The sequence below is a fragment of the Pocillopora verrucosa genome, chromosome 2 (assembly GCF_036669915.1).
Source record: "Pocillopora verrucosa isolate sample1 chromosome 2, ASM3666991v2, whole genome shotgun sequence".
Taxonomy (NCBI): domain Eukaryota; kingdom Metazoa; phylum Cnidaria; class Anthozoa; order Scleractinia; family Pocilloporidae; genus Pocillopora; species Pocillopora verrucosa.
In genome coordinates this window covers 4,827,966-4,849,703 of record NC_089313.1, presented here as the reverse complement: position 1 = coordinate 4,849,703, position 21,738 = coordinate 4,827,966, and the positions used below count along the sequence as shown (strand labels likewise).

General features: G+C 38.9%; 2 protein-coding genes across 2 annotated transcripts; both read right to left on the bottom strand.

Annotated features, from left to right (window-relative positions):
* Window positions 1-667: 667 nt before the first annotated feature.
* Window positions 668-19,792, bottom strand: LOC136279049 (protein pelota homolog). The gene is made up of 8 exons (XM_066162414.1): window positions 19,713-19,792; window positions 4,510-4,546; window positions 4,346-4,392; window positions 4,067-4,140; window positions 3,059-3,128; window positions 2,438-2,514; window positions 2,311-2,342; window positions 668-1,706 (listed from the first exon to the last, which is right to left on the bottom strand). The coding sequence occupies exons 1-8, from the start codon at window positions 19,776-19,778 to the stop codon at window positions 1,612-1,614; spliced, it is 498 nt and encodes a 165-aa protein (XP_066018511.1). The 5' UTR covers window positions 19,779-19,792; the 3' UTR covers window positions 668-1,611.
* On the bottom strand, window positions 8,490-12,393 carry LOC131776059 (tetratricopeptide repeat protein 28-like). Its single transcript, XM_059092199.2, has 2 exons — window positions 8,814-12,393; window positions 8,490-8,506 (listed from the first exon to the last, which is right to left on the bottom strand). Exons 1-2 carry the CDS (start codon window positions 12,307-12,309, stop codon window positions 8,490-8,492), a joined length of 3,513 nt encoding a protein of 1,170 aa, XP_058948182.2. The 5' UTR covers window positions 12,310-12,393.
* Window positions 19,793-21,738: the final 1,946 nt, after the last annotated feature.

Sequence of the window (21,738 nt, the reverse complement as noted above, 5' to 3'; positions counted from 1 at the left end):
CTGGATCAGGCTCATAGTCAGCGATCAAATAAGACAAATAAGCCGAGCGAAAACGACAGCGAAAGTTAACAAAAGACGGCAAGTTTACCTCTTTTAGGCTGCCGCTTTTCGCGCCGGTCTGATTTTGCGATCATTTCTACTGAACGAGTCTCACACAGACTACATGAAGGAAAAATGGAGATTTGATCTTCTTGGGAATTGAAAGTAACGTCGCATGTTCTAATATTTTCATAAAAACAGGTATGCCAACGAGTAAATGAGAGCCATTACACATAACATTATTCACGAGCACGCACGCAGGGTTGGTATGGGCGTATCTGTGCTCTAAAGGTGATTTCTTCTTGATCAATGTTTGAATTCTTTTCGAATTTTTTAACATTTTCAATGTTGGAAAACTTTTTTCCGTGGCGGCACCAAGGCTTTGGAATAAACTACTACTCCAGATCAGGCTTTCATCGTCAGAGGCAGTTTTTAAGGCTAATCTCAAGACTTATCTTTTTAAGCGTGCATTTGATTTGTAGTTTTTACTTGTAGTTATAGTGTATTTAATTCTAAGGATTTTAATTTTTACGGTTTTTAAAGTATTATAAAGCGCCATGGACAATTAATGGAAGATAGCGCTATATAAATGTATTTAATTTTAATTTTTAATTTTAACTAATTGCTAAAGAGATATTTCTCGGCAAAAGGCACCAAACCAATTTTTTTCAATGTGTTTGTTGTTTTATTGACGCTTAAAAACAATTTTTATTCAATGAATGTTTTCAATTCAAATACCAAAATCTGCTGGGCTCGATGTTTCTATGTCGTCTGAAACATCGCTCTCGAGGAAGGTCGAACCTCGCTTCAATAAGTTTTCTTTTTATTGAAATGTTTTTGAAAATCTACTGTTGAATGACCTGTTTACCCAAGAGACTGTCTCACAGCCTGGGAAATAACCATCTTTGTGGCTTCTTTATCATCCATTAATAATCTCATTATCATTAATAAATATGTAGTATCATAATGTTTCCACTACACAATGCACAATCAACCTTGATTCATGATCCTCTCTAAACCTGGGAATGAGGTTGATGAGGCGATCTACATCGGTATGGACTACATCGAGAGAAAAGTGATCATGCACCACACTAGAAGTGAACTTTGTCATGATGCACGACCACAACTTTTTGTAACGATATCACAAACGTTGATCAGGTGGGATAAAAGCTCGTTTAACTTAGACGGGAATTTGCTAATCTTTGATCACGTTTTAAAAATATTGTCTCCCTGAGTTTTGGATAACTATATTGTTAACTATATCCTGTTAAATATTTGGGTGTTTCAGAACGAGTTTCAATTATGTGTTGAAAGTTAACAAGGATGAGATTGGTTTTCTTTACTTCGCAACGTGATTGGTCTACACAACTCACGCAGTTCCCTCAGCCAATCAGATACAAATCTAAAACCAATCGCGTTCTGGTCAATGACGTTTCCCGCGCTTGAGGTAGCTTTGAGTTCTCATTGGCTCCTTGTGATATAGGTCGCCGTGATAACTAAGTTTTTGGTTTTTCGACACTCAATGGAAAAGCGCTCTAAATCCAGTTTTGAGAAATGTATATACATAGTTCACTAATCCTCCTCAGAATCAGCGGAGCCTTCATCATCAGCGATGTCCGGCATGGGGAAGCGCAAGATTGCCGCAACACCGGACAACTGGCCAAGCTCTGCAAGACGTAAATAAGAAACATAAAGTTGTAGGAAATTTTACATCATGATGAAAAATTACAAGAAGCTTATATTTAATGAAAGGCGTTATTCGTTTCGTCACGAGCGTGAGGCAAAGGAAGAAAAAATAATCTATGTTCCCTATGAAGTATCGAACCCAGGCCATAATAGTGGCGGAACTAGAGGGAAGGCGCGAGGAGGTCTTGAACCCCCTACCCATTCCCCCCCCCCCATTCAAACCCGTGGGGGTTTTCTTATTACTTGTCTGACACCGACATTCTCTCCCAACGACAGGATCGCATATTACAACTCAACTGATGTTTTCTTTAGTAACGGGGGGGGGGGGGGTGTTGAGAAAGGGGGGAATTAGCAGGCGTAAGTTGAGAAGTAATTTTTGGACCCCCGATTAGAAATTCTTAAATCCGCTCTGCATGAGTTGTGTCATCTCTGACAAGTACTCTACTTGCTGCTTGTACCAGCAGTGCCGAAATGGTCGTGTGAGTAAACAGAAAATGAAAGGTGGCAAATGTTGAGCTCGATCGTCGAATATTGAAAGATATTATTCGTTAATTACGACAACGTACAAAAAAAGTGCATACGTACGTTCTCCAGAAACATGTAGACTTGAAAAAACCCTGCATTGAATGAAAGCAAATTTAAACCCTTTCAAGTCCTACTACTAAACTTTGAAACATTCCAGCGCGTTAGTAACTAGAAGCTCGTAACAAACCTGACTTCGCCGCCATTTTCTTTAACACTTTCAACAAGCTTGACATATCTTTTACGAGTTGGCAAATCTGTCGACCTAAAAAGACATTGGAGGAAAAAAAAGAGAGAGAAATAGTACAGTTGTAATAGTTCACCATAAACATTGTTGATTTGAGGTTTTTGCCAAACCTTTCGCAATTTGAGCAGTATGAATCGCAACCGCAAAAAAAGACCCTATCAAACTCTTTCCAAAATCAACACTCTGCCATTTATTGATTTGGTATGTCTGTGCACTTTGAGATTCATAAGACAAAGGGCCAGAGAGTTGATACTTCGTATGGAGTGTGAATCGCGGGCTTAAAGAACTGATGCGCTTAAACTGCCTCTTTTCCTAACAACATGCTGAAAGAATCACCACACTCTGAGCAATTCCTTGTGCAATTTTCTAATACTATCCACTTTTTGAGTTAATAAATTATTTTTACTTTGAGAGAGTAGTTAATATGTGAATCAATTCTAGAGTTTTCATTTAGATACGCCGTCGATTTTCAATTACAAAGCAGAAAGGAAAAACATGCTCTTTCAGGATGAAAATAAGCTGAACTGAATTTTAAAAGATATCGTTATCATTCGTTCCTGAGCTGAAAAGTTCATCAGTGACAAGCAGCGTTTCGATTGCCAAAGCTTCATTGGCCTTCTCCACATGTGTAACGCTAATTAAAAAAGAAATTACAGATGCTCTGTTGAAAATCTGAACAATTTCACCAAAACAACGATTTTCCTTCGGTTAAGTCAGCCCTCGAGCCAAGTAGCCCACATTGACAATGCTTACCACAGTTTGGGTAGCATGAAGCGGCTAAGTCTCTCACATTAAGTCTCCCACATTCTCCACGGGTTAATAAATATCATTATAACATAGCTAGTAAATTTGTCTACTCAAATTCTATTGCGTGAGCGTGCTTCATATTCCTATTATGCAAGATCGTGACGTCAGCAAACAAATCCCTCGAGAGAAAAAATTTTCCATCGGGTTGAAAATGTTATAAAACAATTGGTTCATACGTCAGCTGTGCGTTCATCGAGATAGGGAGCACTTGGGAAGTTTGGAGAGCACTCAAGAAGCTAGAGTTAGAGAGAACTCTTATGCATCTTTCGTGCTCTCCAAACTTCCCGCGTGCTTTATATCTCGATGAACGCACGCTGACGTAGGAACCAATTGTTAATTGAATAATAAAAACCATTCAACAATTTGATTTTCCATCAGAAGCACTTCCTTGGAAGATGTTGATGTAAGTTCAACGAGTCTCATGTGCAACAATAAACGCTCCTCCCTTGAGTGTCATGAAACCAAAACTAAAATAATCACAGCGGCCAACTTGAGCAAAGGAAAGATTTAGCGCCAAAACATGTAACTGTCTTCAAGCGCGGGAAAACGCGGGTGACTCAAGCGCGATTGGTTTTACTCTTAAATTTGATTGGTTGAGTGAGTGGCGCGAGTTTTCCGGACCAATCACGAGGAGCGAAACAAGACAAACAAATGCAAACCGCATGCTTTGGACACTCAATTGAATATTGCTCTTTCTGCATAATACCGAACTGAAAAAGTAACATCATAATAAAGTGAAGGATACGTCACAGCAAGTAGACCTACCCATAATAAGCTCTGTCGGGTTCTGTTTGTAACATTGTGAAGAAATTATCCAAAGCTTTTACTTCGCTTGATGCCTGTTACAAGTAAAATGAGAAAAAAAAAATCAGCAGAGGATAACCGACTACGTCGAGACATTTCTCGTCACTGGAACTGTTGACGAGACCTGTGATTTAGAATGCTTTTTGGATTGAGTGTCGTTAAACCAAAACCAAAATTTATCACAACAACCAACGAACACTTTTCCTTTTAAGATATAAATCTAAAACAATTTCGACTTACCTTGGTGTCTGCAAGTCTTGCAGTGACAGTAGGATCCGCCAGAACTTCTGCACATCATGCAAAACAAACACATGGGTTAAGCCGTTTCCTCTCGACTGCAATTCATTGGATGTGATTTCATTAAATCAATTTCGAGATCCGTGGAAGGTTCTTTATATCCTCACCTTTGAGCGAATGTTTGTGACCCGATGATGAGTGAGCCTGAAAAGGAAAAAAAGTCGTAAACGCTCTGGTGAGCCCCGCCCTCTATCTTAAGCCCCCTCTATACTAAGACACCCTTTCTATTGAATTGAACCCCCCTCTCTAATAATATGCCCCCCGTCTTGAACTTCAAGTGTTTCATCAGCCCCCACCCCCCACTAATAAGCCCCATGCTCCCCCCCCCCCACCCTTAAAATCTTCTTTGTAGTAGTTTTATCGCGTATCGTTCGCCTGGAGTCCCCTTCACAGCCGCTCTGTTGAATGTCATGCAACACCTGGGGGAGCGTTACGTGAGATCGCAAAGAATGGCTGATCCTGCCTAAAGAAAGGCCTTCCGTGCCTTCGTCCTGTAGACTATCCAAGTTTAATTAAATTATAATTAAGTTATAACAAATCTACAACATTTTTAAATCTAAACTTACCAAGAGGAATTTTGATTTGTTATCATGATTGCTTTCCAATCATTCTTTACAGCTTGTCGGAACATATAATCACAAAACCGATCCTGCAAATATCATTTAAAACACCTACTTCACCACATTGGTTACTCAACACTAATAATAAAAAATATACGTAAAGAATTAAAAGAGGACATCTTAATTACTTTAGTTCTCACTATAGGTTAGAAGATGAAGAAATACTCCTTCCTTTTTCTTCTTTCTGAGTTGCAATGTATTTTTCTGTGCTTGAAGAGGAGCTGAGGGTTTAAGTTATGGGAAAATTTTCCATACACACCGTATGCTGAACTGTAGGGATTTACAATTCTGCTATTATTTCATTTTTAATATTAGCTTAAAGTTTTATTTTTTTAAACTAAACTAAACTAAACTACATCTGAAAATCTTATTAATCACAAGAAACAGACGCAAAAAGGACAGAAATAAAGCTGTAATAAGAGTCCTTTATAACAAAGTAAATCTCTCTTAGACAGTTGCTATCAGAGTCAGATTCTTTATCTAATCATAAGTTTACTTTAAAAAGCTAAAATTATGATAATAGGAAAAAGCAAAATCATGATCATATGTACCACTTTCCTCTTTCACTGCCTCTTTGAGGACTTACACAGTTTGTGCTTCTCTACAACTAACCTTGACAAAGCCAGGACTAGCAACAAGAATGCACTTGATGACTGAAAAATTAAATCAGAAAATAAATGGGAGGGTGTTAATGTTCAGCAGTAAAAAGTGCATGCATCCATAAGTTAGTAGCACATACACAACAAAAACCAACTTGGGCAATGTTTTGGAGTAGGATGCAACAATCTGAACAAACATTTAAATTGTGAGAGTGAAGGACCATGGAATGTTTGCTGAGGAGAATGGAGAACCTCTGTCAAGGACAGATATTAACTTTTTTTTACCTGGGTGCTGCATGGCAATCAAACATTTTTACTCCAATTGGCTAATGTGAACAATTTGGTTACACAAAAGTTAGATTCATAAAATAAAAAACATGAAAAAGTGAGGTTGTAAAGATATTTCCTTGCGTCACGATAATTAAACCGATCCCTCGAGAAGCTCTCTGATATCCTTAAAGTTATCCCTTCCCTCATTGGCAGTTAATGGGCAGTCGATTATCTACAGGCTGCCCTTTATACTCTATAGGCAACAACGGATTTCCCCACCGTTCCCCCTGAAAACCATGAGATTTAACCCAAACTTCCAGTTTGAGCTGACATAAATTTCCATGCTGTTTATGAAGAATAGCAAAAAATGTTAGACATCGTAGGAAGGTCAAAGGAATATTTTTTAACAGCCCAGCCTCACTTCCATGCTGATTTAGTCACGTGACTAATCATGTGACGCCCAGTTACTAAATGAGCGTTTAAGACATCAGCGAGAACATAGATTTACCCGAGGGTCTTAAATCTTTGGTTCTATTTTGGTGCTATTTTCCTGTAATAAACGAAGTTATAAGATGTTTTATATAGTAGCCTTGTTTTCATGCACGGTCTACAGGGGCATTTCTAAAAGCGTTTGAGTATGTTCTATTACCTTAATTATCATGTTCCAATTGTCATGTTCGTTTGTATCATATTCCGACGCAAAGTGCGATGTATCAGCGAGGTATCCAGGTGGAAATGAATTTTTTACTTTGTTTTCCTGTGAGAAAGATGTAAAATCTCACCTGGGACAGCTGAAGGTGCCTCAGACATCTGTTCGGTCAGAAAAGGAACTTATTTTTGCCAGAGGATTATTCAATCAGGACGACGCTGATGAAACCGTTTGTCCAAAGCATCGCGCAGCGCTAGGTACTCGGAGGAGACAAAATGTGAAATGCCACCATGAAATTGACTGAATAAACATCAAGTTTATGGCAAAACTTGCATAAATTGACGTCAACGGTCACGTACTTCAGAGGGCTGTGATCACGCATCTCTTATAGAGCCCCAAAATTTTTTTGCCTACAAACATAGTGTTATAATAGGTAATTTCTATGATCATATGTTTGTCGATACACAATCTTGCCCGTTAGAGATATTTAGATTTTAAAATCCCTACTTTTTTATCTTTTTGAATATTTCCGGTTAATGGTTAACTGTTCTAAATCAGCAAAAACGAAAGCAAATTACCCCAGTTTTAGGAATTCATTTTTTTAAGGCTCAAACAACTATTGGACAAAATAAGATTAAAATCCATGCCATTCTATTAGCGTGAGAGATATTTTTAGGAAGTGCATTTTTCGAGCTAATTTCAGCCTTTTAGCCCAGGGATTTGATGTGGGGGCTCTAATACCCCAGGGATAATTAACTGGGAGCCCGAACTACTCAGGATTCTCGAATAACTTAATGATCCTAATAAACTGTGAAAGTTTGAAAGCAATCGGTGAGATGGTATGTATCACGCCTGCCCGGTCCTCTCTTGGACAGACTCTCAAATATATTTTGAGCTCTAAATTGTCGTGGAGGGGTTCTGAAATCATCAGTGATTTATTCTGGGTAGTTGTGTAACGGTTTCTAGCAATTTTCTTGAGAAATTTTGTTTGTAACTAAAACCATCAATGGTATCTCGCGTTCCTTCACATGGAGGGCCTAAAGCCACGGAGCACACGAAAAATCTCAAGCTGTGGAATGATAGGAAGGATAGTCCTAGCATCAGAGATCTAAAGTTGGCAATGATTCTTTTTGAGATGCTTCATCAAAATCATTCCTCAAATATTTAAGATTCTGACTACTTTCAGGCGAGATATTCAATGTGAAAGTTTATTTAGGATGAGTCACCCAATCTTGTAGTCTACACATCCTACTACAATCTTCAATGTACTGCAAGTATTCACTGAAACTGAAGGGTTATACAAAAATAGGCTGTGCTACGCCAGATACGAAAAACCACTAAAAAACCACTCTTTAGAAGTGGCCAAAAAATATGTAGAAACGTATTCCTCATCTAATGCAGCAGCACTATACCCTGAGGAAAGGGTAACTAAAATAAACCTAGTAACACTACTAGTCACACAGAATATTCAATGAAAGCAGTGATATTTTACAGAGAGTTGTAAACAAAATTACACTAAATAAAAAAAGAAAAAAAAAAGAAAGTAGTCAAACCTAAGACTGACCGACGTAGAATGACTTAATTTTCCCGCGAAACGCTTAAATAATCCGAAACTACCGTGTTGCCATGCGAACCTATTCAACGTGCCTCAGAATATTAATTTCTGACTAATTCGTTCTCATGTCCCTCAAACGTCAGAATTTACATGTTTTGTTAATTAAATCTTACAAAAGCCGTAAAAAAATGAAACCAGATTTCAGTGGTTCGTTTTATACCTAACTACTTTACTGATTTCGCTTAATTTAAAAGCTTTTCATATCCTAATTTGGGATAGCTCTTTTTTTAAATGTCAATGAAATAACGGATAAAGTCTTTTCTCTACTTGTTTCTATTTAATTTATCCATCTAAAAGTCTTTTAGCTCTGTTTCCTTCGAGTAACTCTTATTATTTACTCTGTCTGCTTTCCTGTAAAAAAACGAAAAACAGCAATTTATTAATAACTCGATTAATATTTAGGATATAAAGCAAATACAATTATACCAAGCACAATATGTAAAATGTATATGGGTAACACTTGTATCTGATTGGCAGAGAGCGTCTAAAGTAACTTTTCGAAAAAAAAAATTTTATATATATAAGTATACATTAAACTAGCCTTGATGTTCAAGGTAACAAAGGATCCCCGCCGACAGTCAGCGACCAGTAAGTCATAGCCAGCTTCAAATCTAATTTAACTTTAATTTATGAAATACCTGTTCTCGCCGAGTCTTACCTCTGTTTGTGAACTCGAGCTTAACATCATCTCCAATCAGCGTAAACGAAGCCCACTCAGGCACATTGGTCAAGCCGTTTTTTCTCATCCACTTCATGGCCTGATGAAGGGATTCACTGGCACTTTCTCCTTCAACAAGGTGTTCGTAGAACCGACTCATCAGCTTCTCTGTTGCTGAGTCTGAAATGGCCCACAGCGCAACCAATACCGAGCGAGCACCGGATCCTAAGAACGCACGGGCAATTCCTATAATTCCCTCGGCTTTTATCTCTCCACTTCCACTGTGACAGCAGCTAAGTACCACCAGTTTGGCTCTGACTTTCACTCGTGAGACATCAGCCATCGTCAACATGTAAGCCTCCTTTGGTAGGATAGCGTTTCGACTGTTGACGGAAGGAATGGGGGAGAGGGCAATTTCTCCCCTTTCGGCGTTACCATGGGCAGCAAAATGTATTAGGCTCACAGAACTTATCCGCTCAATTACGGCCTGCTTCGTTGCTTCTTCTTCAACCAGGGGGGGAACACCCACCAGTCGTCCAACCATCTCCGCTTCCCTTCTTGCACCTGGCAATGGCGACAGCCCATCAACCTTGGGATTGCCTATTATCAAAGCACCAGTGTTGCTGTGATAGTCCTCTGGACTATCTTGAATGATCTTGAGTGTCGTCAAAGAAGGAATGACACGGATCCTATGAGTCTCTGACAGGTATTCGGCTCCATCTTTTTCACTCAGGGCAGCAAAGGGAACTTTGTACAAACTGCGGTCAGGAACAATAATCACTTCAGGCTCTTCAAGCAAATCATAAACGGGGGCAATAAACATTTTGTAACACAAGGATAGACTTGAAATGACTTTCTCGTCCTCGCCCTCCTCCAGGAGTCGCAACCTTGCTGAGCTCTTTTGTTCGGGGGAGAGAGGTTGCAATTCAACTATATTTAAAGACCGATCTTCACAATCTTCGATGGGAAAAATACCAAGACTCCGGAAATTTTTAGCTAAAAATTCACTCAGAGGCAAGTCTTTGGGCAACCCGGCCTGAACTAGATTCTCTTCAGGTGATATTCTTCTATGGTGAAGGACTCCACCTGTTTTCAAGATCCACAAATGCAGATGATTGTGAAAATAAGAAATGTACAGACAAGTATAGTTGTTTTTCTTTCTAAAAACGTTTTCAATGCCAAACCAAGATTGTGGATTAGCAGAGATGTGCGTTTCAACCGAGTACTTCTCTACCATCAAGTCTGATAGACCTCTGGCTCGACCCAACTCCTCAACATAAAGAGCATCACGAGTTTTCCCGGTGTAACAAAGCAGAGTGCAAAGCAGCTTGTAGGGAAATATTCCTGAGTCCTCCAGAAATGATGTTTTGAACTGATCATTGGCGCCCAAGAAAGATCTGAGCTCCTCATACTCTTCAATGCAAAGTTGAAGACAAGAAAGGGAGTCCTCGACTTTATCTTGAAATAAATACAAAATGGCGTATTTTTGAAGAATTTTGAACACGCTCCTTCTATCTCCAATATCTCTGGATATGGATAAAGCTTTATCCAAGCATACTTCCGAAGCTTCATAATCTCCAGCAGTTCTGGACATACTTCCAAGATATGCAAGAACTGCTGCCTCCCCTGGCTTATCACCGATTTCAGTTTGGATATTAAGCGCTTTTTGAAAATACTCTTTAGCCTTGTCGTATTGCCCGAGCGAATGAAACACAGTACCTAGGTTTCCGTAGCATGATGCCTCTCCTTTTCTGTCGCCAATCTCAGTTCTAATGAGAAGCGCTCTTTGAAGATACTCTTTAGCCTTGTCGTATTGCCCGAGCGAATGAAACACACTACCTAGGTTTCCGTAGCATGATGCCTCTCCTTTTCTGTCGCCAATCTCAGTTCTAATGAGAAGCGCTCTTTGAAGATACTCTTTAGCCTTGCCGTATTGCCCGAGCAACTCAAACACTTTACCTAGGTTTCCGTAGCATGATGCCTCTCCATTTCTGTCGCCAATCTCAGTTCTTATGAGAAGCGCTTTTTGAAGATACTCTTTAGCCTTGTCGTATTGCCCGAGCGAATGAAACACAGTACCTAAGTTTCCGTAGTCAGTTGCTTCTCCTTCTCTGTCGCCAATCTCAGTTCTGATGACAAGCGCTTTTTGAAGATACTCTTTAGCCTTGTCGTATTGCCCGAGCGAATGAAACACACTACCTAGGTTTCCGTAGCATGATGCCTCTCCTTTTCTGTCGCCAATCTCAGTTCTAATGAGAAGCGCTCTTTGATGATACTCTTTAGCCTTGTCGTATTGCCCGAGCGAAGCAAACACAGTACCTAGGTTTCCGTAGCATGATGCCTCTCCTTTTCTGTTGCCAATCTCAGTTCTTATGAGAAGCGCTTTTTGAAGATACTCTTTAGCCTTGTCGTATTGCCCGAGCGAATCAAACACAGTACCTAAGTTTCCGTAGTCAGTTGCTTCTCCTTCTCTGTCGCCAATCTCAGTTCTGATGACAAGCGCTTTTTGAAGATACTCTTTAGCCTTGTCGTATTGCCCGAGCGAATCAAACACAGTGCCTAAGTTTCCGTAGTCAGCTGCTACTCCTTCTCTGTCGCCAATCTCAGTTCTGATGAGAAGCGCTTTTTGATGATACTCTTTAGCCTTGTCGTATTGCCCGAGCGAATGAAACACAGTACCTAGGTTTCCGTAGCATGATGCCTCTCCTTCTCTGTCGCCAATCTCAGTTCTGATGAGAAGCGCTTTTTGATGATACTCTTTAGCCTTGTCGTATTGCCCGAGCGAATCAAACACAGTACCTAGCCTTCCGTAGCATGATGCCTCTCCTTTTCTGTCGCCAATCTCAGTTGTGATGAGAAGCGCTTTTTGAAGATACTCTTTAGCCTTGTCGTATTGCCCGAACGAATCAAATACAGTACCTAGGTTTTTGTAGCATGATGCCTCTCCTTCTCTGTCGCCAATCTCAGTTCTGATGAGAAGCGCTTTTTGAAGATACTCTTTAACCTTGTCGTATTGCCCGAGCGAATGAATCACACTACCTAGGTTTCCGTAGCATGTTGCCTCTCCTTCTCTGTCGCCAATCTCAGTTCTGATGAGAAGCGCTTTTTGAAGATACTCTTTAGCCTTGTCGTATTGCCCGAGCGACCTAAACACAGTACCTAGGTTTCCGTAGCATAATGCTTCCCCTTTTCTGTCACCAGTCTCGCTGAGTAAGACAAGCAGTTTCATGCCGTATCTTTCCGCACTGATGTAGTCAGAGATACTATGATAAGCGCTGAAAAGAGCAATATAAGTGGCCTTGTAAATTAGTAGCAGTGGTGAGGTAAATTGGCCTTTGCTGTTTTGATCGGTTTTATTTAACAAAATCAAACATTCGTTCCATATCTCAATGGCTTTCTGAATGCGACCTGAGTTGAATAGGAACAGGGCAACTACTATGGCGATGTACATGAAAGGTATCATGGCTTCCGTCTGCAGTTGGGTTTCCATTGCCATCCTCTCCTGTTATTGAAGAAACATTACTTTTAGTAACAGAAGTTAACCAAATGATTCGCTAATCTGGATTCATAATGAGTCACTACAAACAGGAACCCACATGTGAAGTTACAAAAACGGGCTGAGTCGATTACACTTGGAAACTTCTTGTAACGAGCTGATCGTGCGTCGGGGGCTCGCGCCATCAATTAGGGGCTTTTTAAAGGTCGCGGGTTTCTTAAAAAAAAAACAAAAAAACATGAAAGTATTGGTGAGCCTTTTACTACAACGTTCTGGGAACATTTTAAAATGTTCTTCTAGCAGTTTATCACCTACTAATGAGCTTACTTATCTGAAGTATTTGGCTGAAAACATAGGATTGATTTTAGTTTTGATCACGTGATTGTGGAAACCATCAGTTTGCTTAACAATCGTAGCTAATGAGGTTGAAATATATTGTATAAAACCATAAAGGTTTGAAGAAAGCAATTTTACAGCAGAGATATAAAGCATCCGTTTAGCGGAAATGCACGTTTATTCTATGAATGCAATTACAGTGAATATAAGTAAGTTTCAGTTTTTCTAAGAAAATTATAACATCTCTCTTCGTGATTGCGCGGCGTCATGACTTATCGAGACTCTGGCGCTTTAGCAGACAAAGAAACAAATTACGGCGTTTAGAAAAATATGTACCGTAGAACCCGCGGCTAGTATCCAAAGATTTAAGTGAGGGGTATCTCGACCATGACACGCTTGTGTACAAGTCGAATCTACCGCGATCTCTGAATCGTTCGTTGGACTCTCATAAAACAAAGTCAAATTAATAGCTAATGCAGATAAAAGCCACTGGAAAACCACGGAATGAACCACCACGGATTTCCTTCAGCGAGGAACAGTCCACAACATAAATAGAGCCGGGTCTGATTATATTTTTATAATCATCAATTTCTCAAATTGAACGATACTCAATAATCTCAACTCTCAACTTTCCGAACTTTCGCTGTCACAGTGTTTTGGGTATCCAGATCACACTTGCGTTTGAGGTTACTCCCTTCCCCCCTCTGGGTTAATCGAAATAAAAAGAAAAAGTTTAACTGTATAACTTTTTTTGTGTGTTCCTATGCCTATCTATCGCGTCCTACTTTGGTTGAAATTTTCAGCAGGTAGTGGTTATATAATAAAATGCTTATTGATGTGAGTTTGGTTTAGCTCTCGTTCATGAAGCAAGGACCTCGCTGCGCTCGGTCCGTAGGTCATGACCCCGAGCCAAATATTAGTTCCCGTCCGACCCTACCACTCAAGCAATGAGTGCACAGTATTTTTGGTTTTGTACCGACGTCACACTATTATCACTCATTATGTAATTGAACATGAAAAATGAAAAGTGTTATTCTTTTTTATTCTTTTTTTTAATAGGGAGCGTCAGGCTTTAGTGTTGACCTCTTTGAAAGGTTGATTTTCATCAAAAGATCGATCACAGCACAACCTAAGTTTCTTTCTTTAAACGGTTAACTATCTGTGCGTGACAATCGACTCCTTGTCTTCGTGAACTTTTCACTTTCTAGCGAGTGTGATTTGCATGATCGAAGCCAAAAATGCTAAAAAAACTAAGTGACTGTATTTCGGTTTGGCACGTCACACCTTTATAACTAAGGATGAGAAAGGAAACATTTTTACCCTGTTTATGATGGGAAACGTTAAGCTTCAGTGTTCATCCCTTTTGGAACGGTTGGATTTGCCTCACGAGATCGATCAGATCGAGAGTACAAATAAAGCTTCTGCCTTTAAACGGTAAGCTATCTGTGCAAGAAAACTGACCCGTTGTACTCATGAGCTTTTCATTTTCTTGCGAGTGTGATTTGCATGATCGAAGACAAAAATAGTACTTTTTGTAATACGTAAAAAAACGAACGGAATGGATCGGTAATTTGCTCGAAAATAACTACATCACTTGTCTTACCTTTGAAGGTATTTAATACAGTGAATGAAATATGGCAACAAGCAAATGACATCAGAGAGAGGACTTAGCTTGACTTTCAGTGATAAGCAATAGTGATAGTTAATAGTTTAACATATTTCTTTTGAGAAGAGGAGAGAACTGGAGAAAATGGACCGGACCACAATTGCGTTGTAGGATCCGCGCATCCGGAAAGCACTCTCTTGAAAACTCCCAACGGAATTTCGCGCTGCTTTAACATTTTTGTTTCCTCTTTTCCTCTAACAGTTGCAAGAAACTTGCAACTAGAGGGCACTAACACCGAGCGATTATTTGAATGATAAAAGTTTTATATAGCTTGGGTTCTTCCCTGTCTTCGAAAAATAACAAACAATTGCACGCTTGACAGGCTTGCTTCCCGTTTAATTTAGTACTGATGTCAACATTACCTGATTTCTCCAAATTCGGGGAAACTTCGTATTCCAAGGTTACACGGTCAAAGCCAAACAAGTCGCATTTGCGAATTATGGGTTCACTGAAGGAGAAGGAGGGTCTCAATGGGGTGATGGCTTTTACGGCTGAAGGTTCCAACTTAAGCGAATGAATTTCGGTTTCGTACGTCACACTTTTATAACCAATGATGGAATTGAACATGTAAAAATAACTTATTTCTTAGACTCTCCAGCGTTAAGAGGAACTGGAGGAAACAAAGAACTGCATATCATGCTGTAAATGACTTTAATTTACTTAGCCAGGAAATAAGAGAATCTGCTAATATTAATACATTCAAGCGACATGTTTTTAACTTTTTAATGTAATTCTTAATTATAACTATTTTCTTTTTCTTTTAATTTTGTGTATATATTTTAGTCTTAATTTTCGAGTTTCTTTTCGAAAACCTCTTTTTGTGAAAAAGTTTCCTTAATAAAGATTATTATTATTATGGTACGCGGTACATCCACGAAGGAAGCCAGTTTTTGAGTTCGGTAACTATATTTGCAAGTCGGAAGAGTTTGTTGTATTCACAACAGCGTCTGTCAACATTTACTTTCTCGGAAAGACAACCACGTTATGGGCTTCAGTGCCGCTTTTTGTTAAATGAAGTCCAGTGATTGGCCAGTATTTCAACCGCAATTTCTTGGAAAAAGGCCTCAGCTGGCTGCAATATATCTCATAACGCTGATTGGCTGGTATTTTAATCAGGTTTTCTTGGAAAAAGGCAATCACTATTTTAGTTAATACGCTTGCCTAAAGTCCTTTTGATTGGCTGGTATTTTAATCTTAATAAGGCTAATCTCAAGACTCATCTTTTTAAGCGTGCATTTGATTTGTAGTTTTTACGTGTGGTTATAGTGTATTTAATTCTTAGGATTTTAATTTTTACGGTTTTTAGAGAATTGTAAAGCGCCATGGACAATTAATGGAAGATGGCGCTATATAAATGTATTTAATTTTAATTTTTAATTTTAACTAATTGCTAAAGAGATATTCTTTGGCAAAAGGCACCAAACCAATTTGTTTTCAATGTGTTTGTTGTTTTAATGACGCTTAAAAACAATTTTTATTCAATGAATGTTTTCAATTCAAATACCAAAATCTGCTGGGCTCGATGTTTCTATGTCGTCTCAAAAATCGCTCTCGAGGAAGGTCGAACCTCGCTTCAATAAGTTTTCTTTTTATTGAAATGTTTTTGAAAATCTGTTTGCCCAAGAGACTGTCTCACAGCCTGGGAAATAACCATATTTGTGGCTTCTTTATCATCCATTAATAATCTCATTATCATTAATAAATATGTAGTATCATAATGTTTACACTACACAATGCACAATCAACCTCAATTCATGATCCTCTCTCAACCTGGGAATGAGGTTGACGAGGCGATCTACATCGGTATGGACTACATCGAGAGAAAAGTGATAATGCACTACACTAGAAGTGTACTTTGTCATGATGCACGACCACAACCTTTTGTAACGATATCACGAACGTTGATCAAGTGGGATAAAAGCCCGTTTAACATAAACGGGAATTTGGTAATCTAAGATCACGATTTAAAAAAATTTTCTCTCTGAGTTCTTGATTATTATATTGTTAGCTATATCCTGAACATAAATGAAAGTGATCCTCGCAGTAATGTGCACTACTCAGGCAGTAGTGGAAATAAGGCCTGAAAAAAATTCAGGCCTGTACGGGATTTGAACCCATGACCTCTGCGATACCGGTGCAGCGCTCTACCAACTGAGCTAACAAGCCAACTGGGAGCGGGTCATGATGTTTACTTTCATGATGTGACATAACCGTTTAGCTATATCCTGTTAAATATTTGGGTGTTTCAGAACGAGTTGCTATCAAGTGTCGAAAGTAAACATGGTTGAGATTGGTTTTCTTTACTTCGCAACGTGTTTTGTCTACACAACGCACGCAGTCCTCCCAGCCAATCAGATACAAATGTAAAATCAATTGCATCTCGGTCACTGACGTTTCCCGCGCTTGAAGCACCTTTGAGTTCTCATTGGCTCCTTGCGATATCTACCTTTCTTCTGATTGGTCGCCGTGATGACTTAGCTTTTGACCTTACGACACTCAATCGAAAAGCGTTCTACATCCAGTTTTGAGAAATGTATGTACACAATTAATTCACTAATCCCTCTTTAGAATCAGCGGAGCCTTCATCATCAGCTATGTCCGGCATAGGGAAGCGCAAGATTGCCGCAAAACCGGACAACTGGCCGAGCTCTGCAAGACCCAAATATAAACTTGTACGAAATTTTACATCATATTTAGAAATTGCAAGAAGGTTATATTTAAAGAAAGGCGTTATTCGTATTGTCACAAGCGTGAGGCAAAGGGAAAAACCTATGTTCCCCATGAGGTATCGGACCTCAGGTAATAACAAAGGCGGAACTGGATGGAGAGTGTGAGGTCTTGAACCCCCTACCCCCCCCCCCCCCCCGCATTCAAAGCCGTTGGGGTTGTCTTGTTACTTGTCTGACACCGACATTCTTACAGCGACACTTTACAACTCAACTGATATTTTATTATAAAAGGGTGCAGGGGGAGAGAGGGATTGGCAGGCTTAAGTTGTGTCGAATATTGAAAGATATTATTAGTTAATTACGACAACGTACAAAAAAAGTGCACACGTACGTTCTCCAGAAACATGTAGACTAGAAAAAACCCTGCATTGAATAAAAGCAAATTGAAACCCTTTCAAGTCCTACTGCTAAACTTTGAAACCACCGCGTTAGTAACTAGAAGCGCGTAACAAACCTGACTTCGCCGCCATTTTCTTTAACACTTTCAACAAGCTTGACATATCTTTTACGAGTTGGCAAATCTGTCGACCTAAAAAGACATTCGAGGTAAAAAAGAGAGAGAAATAGTACAGTTGTAATATTTCACCATAAACATTGTTGTCTTGAGGTTTTTACCAAACCTTTTATGATTTGAGCAGTATGAATCGCCATTGCAAAAATTAAAAAAACAAAAAAAACCCACCAAACTCTCCCCAAAATCTACACACTGACGTTTATTGATTTGGTATGTCTGTGCACTTTAATATTCACAAGACAAAGGGCCAGAAAGTTAATACTTCGTACGGAGTGTAAATCGCAGGTTAAAAGAACTGATGCGCCTAAACTGCCTCTTTTCCTAGCAACATATTGAAAGAATCACCACACTCTGGGAAATTCCTTTTGCAATTTTCTAATACTAACCACTTTTTAAGCTGATACATTATTTTTACTTTGAGGGACTAGTTAAAATGTGAATCAATTCTAGAGTTCTCATTTAGATACGCGGTCGATTTTCAACTACAAAGCAGAACGGAAAAACATGTTCTTTCAAGATGAAAATAAGCTGAATTGAGATATTACATTTTTCGAACTGTACAAGAATATCGTTATTTTTCATTTCTGACCTGAAAAGTTCATTTGTGACAAGAAGAGTTTTGATTGCCAAAGCTTCATTGGCCTTCTCCACATGTGTAACGCTAAATAAAGAAATTAAAGATGCTCTGATAACAATTTGAACAATTTTACCAAAACATGGATTTTTTTGGTTAACCCAGCCCTCGAGCCGAGTAACCCACATTTCTAGTGCTTATCTCAGTTTGTGTGGCATGAAGCTGCTAAGAATACTAACCCCTCCCCCCCTCCCCCACTTCGTCTCTCTCATTAAGTCTCCCATATTCTCCCCGGGGTGAGTAAATATTACTGAAAAATAAAAAAAAATTCGACAGTCATCCATCGGAAGCATTTCCTTTGAAGATGCTGATGTAGGTTAAACGAGTTTCAAGTGTACTAATAAACGCTCCTCGCTTGAGTGTCATGAAACCAAAACCAAAGTAATCACAGCGGCCAACTTGAGCAAAGGAAAGATTTAGCGCCAAAACATGTAACCGTCTTCAAGCGCGGGAAAACGTGGGTGACTCAAGCGCGATTGATTTTACTCTTAAATTTGATTGGTTGAATGAGTGGCGCGAGTTTTCCGGACCAATCACGAAGAGCGTTGAAGACAAACTAATGCAAACCGCATCGCTTTGGACGCTTAATTTGATATTGTTCTTTCTTCATGATACCGAACTACCCATAATAAGCTCTATTGGGTTCTGTTTGCAACATTGTGAAGAAATTATCTAAAGCTTTTACTTCGCCTGATGCCTATTACAATTAAAGTGAGAAAAAAAAATCAACAGAGGATAACCGACTAAGTCGAGACATTTCTCTTCACTGCAACTGTTGACGAGACCTGTGATTTAGAATGCTTTTTGGATTGAGGTCGTTAATCCAAAACCAAAGTTTATCACAACAACCAACCAACACTTTTCCTTTTAAGATATAAATCTAAACAATTTTGACTTACCTTGGTGTCTGCAAGTCTTGCAGTGACAGTAGGATCCGTCAGAACTTCTGCACATCATGCAAAACAAAACAAACAAACACATGGATTAAGCCGTTTCCTCTCGACTGCAATGCGTTAGATGTGATTTCATTTAAATCAATTTCGAGATCCGTGGAAAGTTCTTTATATCCTCACCTCTGAGCGAATGTTTGTGACCGATGATGAGTGAGTCTGAAAAGGAAAAAAAGTCGCGCACGCTCTGATGAGCCGCGCCCTCTATCTTAAGCGCTCTCTTTACTAAGCCACCCTTTCTATTGAATTGAACTCCCCTCTCTAATAATATACCCCCTTGTCTTGAACTTCAAGTGTTTCATCAGCCCCCACCCCCTACTAATAAGCCCCATGCTCCGCCCCTTAAAAACTTCTTTGTGGTAGTTTTATCGCGTATAGTTCGCCTGGAGTCCCCTTCACAGCCGCTCTGTTGAATGTCATGCAACACCTGGGGGAGCGTTACGTGAGAACGCAAAGAATGACTGATCCCGCCTAAAAAAGGAGACATGTGGCCTTCGTCCTGTAGACTATCCAAGTTCAATTAAGTTATAATTAAGTTATAACAAATCTACAACATTTTTAAATCTAAACTTACCAAGAGGAATTTTGATTTGTTATCAATGATTGCTTTCCAATCATTCTTTACAGCTTGTTGGAACATATAATCACAAAACTGATCCTGCAAATATCATTTAAAACACCTACTTCACCACATTGGTTACTCAACACTAATAATAAAAAATATACATAAAGAATGAAATGAGGACATCTTAATTACTTTAGTTCTCACTATCAGTTAGAACATTAAGAGATACGCCTTCCTTTTTCTTCTTTTCCGAGTCGCAATGTATTTTTCTGTGCTTGAAGAGGAGCTGAGGGTTTAAGTTATGGGAAAATTTTCCATACACACCGTATGCTGAACTGTTGGGATTTACAATTCTGCTATTATTTCATTTTTAATATTAGCTTAAAGTTTTATTTTTTTAAAATTTTCAACTACATCTGAAAATCTTATTAATCACAAGAAACAGACGCAAAAAGGACAGAAATAAAGCTGTAATAAGAGTCCTTTATAACAAAGTAAATCTCTCTTAGACAGTTGCTATCAGAGTCAGATTCTTTATCTAATCATAAGTTTACTTTAAAAAGCTAAAATTATGATAATAGGAAAAAGCAAAATCATGATCATATGTACCACTTTCCTCTTTCACTGCCTCTCTAAGGACTTACACAGTTTGTGCTTCTCTATAACTAAACTTGACAAAGCCGGGACTAGCAACAAGAATGCACTTGATGACTGAAAAATTAAATCAGAAAATAAATGGGAGGGTGTTAATGTTCAGCAGTAAAAAGTGCATGCATCCATAAGTTAGTAGCACATACACAACAAAAGCCAACTTGGGCAATGTTTTGGAGTAGGATGCAACAATCTGAACAAACATTTGGATTGTGAGAGTGAAGGACCATGGAATGTTTGCTGAGGAGAATGGAGAACCTCTGTCAAGGACAGATATTAACTTTTTTTAACTGGTGCTGCATGGCAATCAAACATTTTTACTCCAATTGGCTAATGTGAACAATTTGGTTACACAAAAGTTAGATTCATAAAATAAAACACATGAAAAAGTGAGGTTGTAAAGATGTTTCCTTATGTCACGATAATTAACCCGATCCCTCGAGAAGCTCTCTGATATCCTTTAAGTTATCCCTTCCCTCATTGGCAGTTAATGGGCAGTCGATTATCTACAGGCTGCCCTTTATACTCTATAGGCAACAACGGATTTCCCCACCGTTCCCCCTGAAAACCATGAGATTTAACCCAAACTTCCAGTTTGAGCTGACATAAATTTCCATGCTGTTTATGAAGAATAGCAAAACATTTCAGACATCGTAGGAAAGTCAAAGGAATATTTTTTTAACAGCCCAGCCTCACTTCCATGCTGATTTAGTCACGTGACTAATCTTGTGACGCCCAGTTACTAAATGAGCGTTTTTAAAAGACATCAACGAGAACATAGATTTACACGAGGGTCTTAAATCTTTGGTTCTATTTTGGTGCTATTTTCCTGTAATAAACGAAGTTACAAGATGTTTTATATAGTAGCCTCGTTTTCATGCACGGTCTACAGGAGCATTTCTAAAAGCGTTTGAGTATGTTTCATTACCTTAAGCCTTTACACCCTAACATCAGTATGCATATTCTCTATACTAATCTCTAAACATTTCCTAAGGTGCTGACAAGGAGAACTTCTCTAACAACCAAGAGCTTCTTTGGTAGGTGATCAGTTTCTTTATTCTCCTGACTTTAATGTTTGATTCAGGGGGGATATGGTAAGGAGAAAATAGATACAAGTCAGCCACAGGGGATAAAGGGTTAAACAACTATTAAGTTTATGTTCATGTTTGAAAAAACCCATGAAGGCGCTGAAAATGGGAAAAAAATTTCTTACACGGGAAACGGAAGAGGTCACGTAAATAAACGTGCAATCGCGTGACAATTGATCCTGGGACACCTCTTGGCCTTTTTTAAGTAAATGTATATCACACACTGAATTAAGTTTTTTTTTTCATCAATTAAGAGATCTTTTGATAAGAATTGTGTAAACATTGTTGTAACGAGA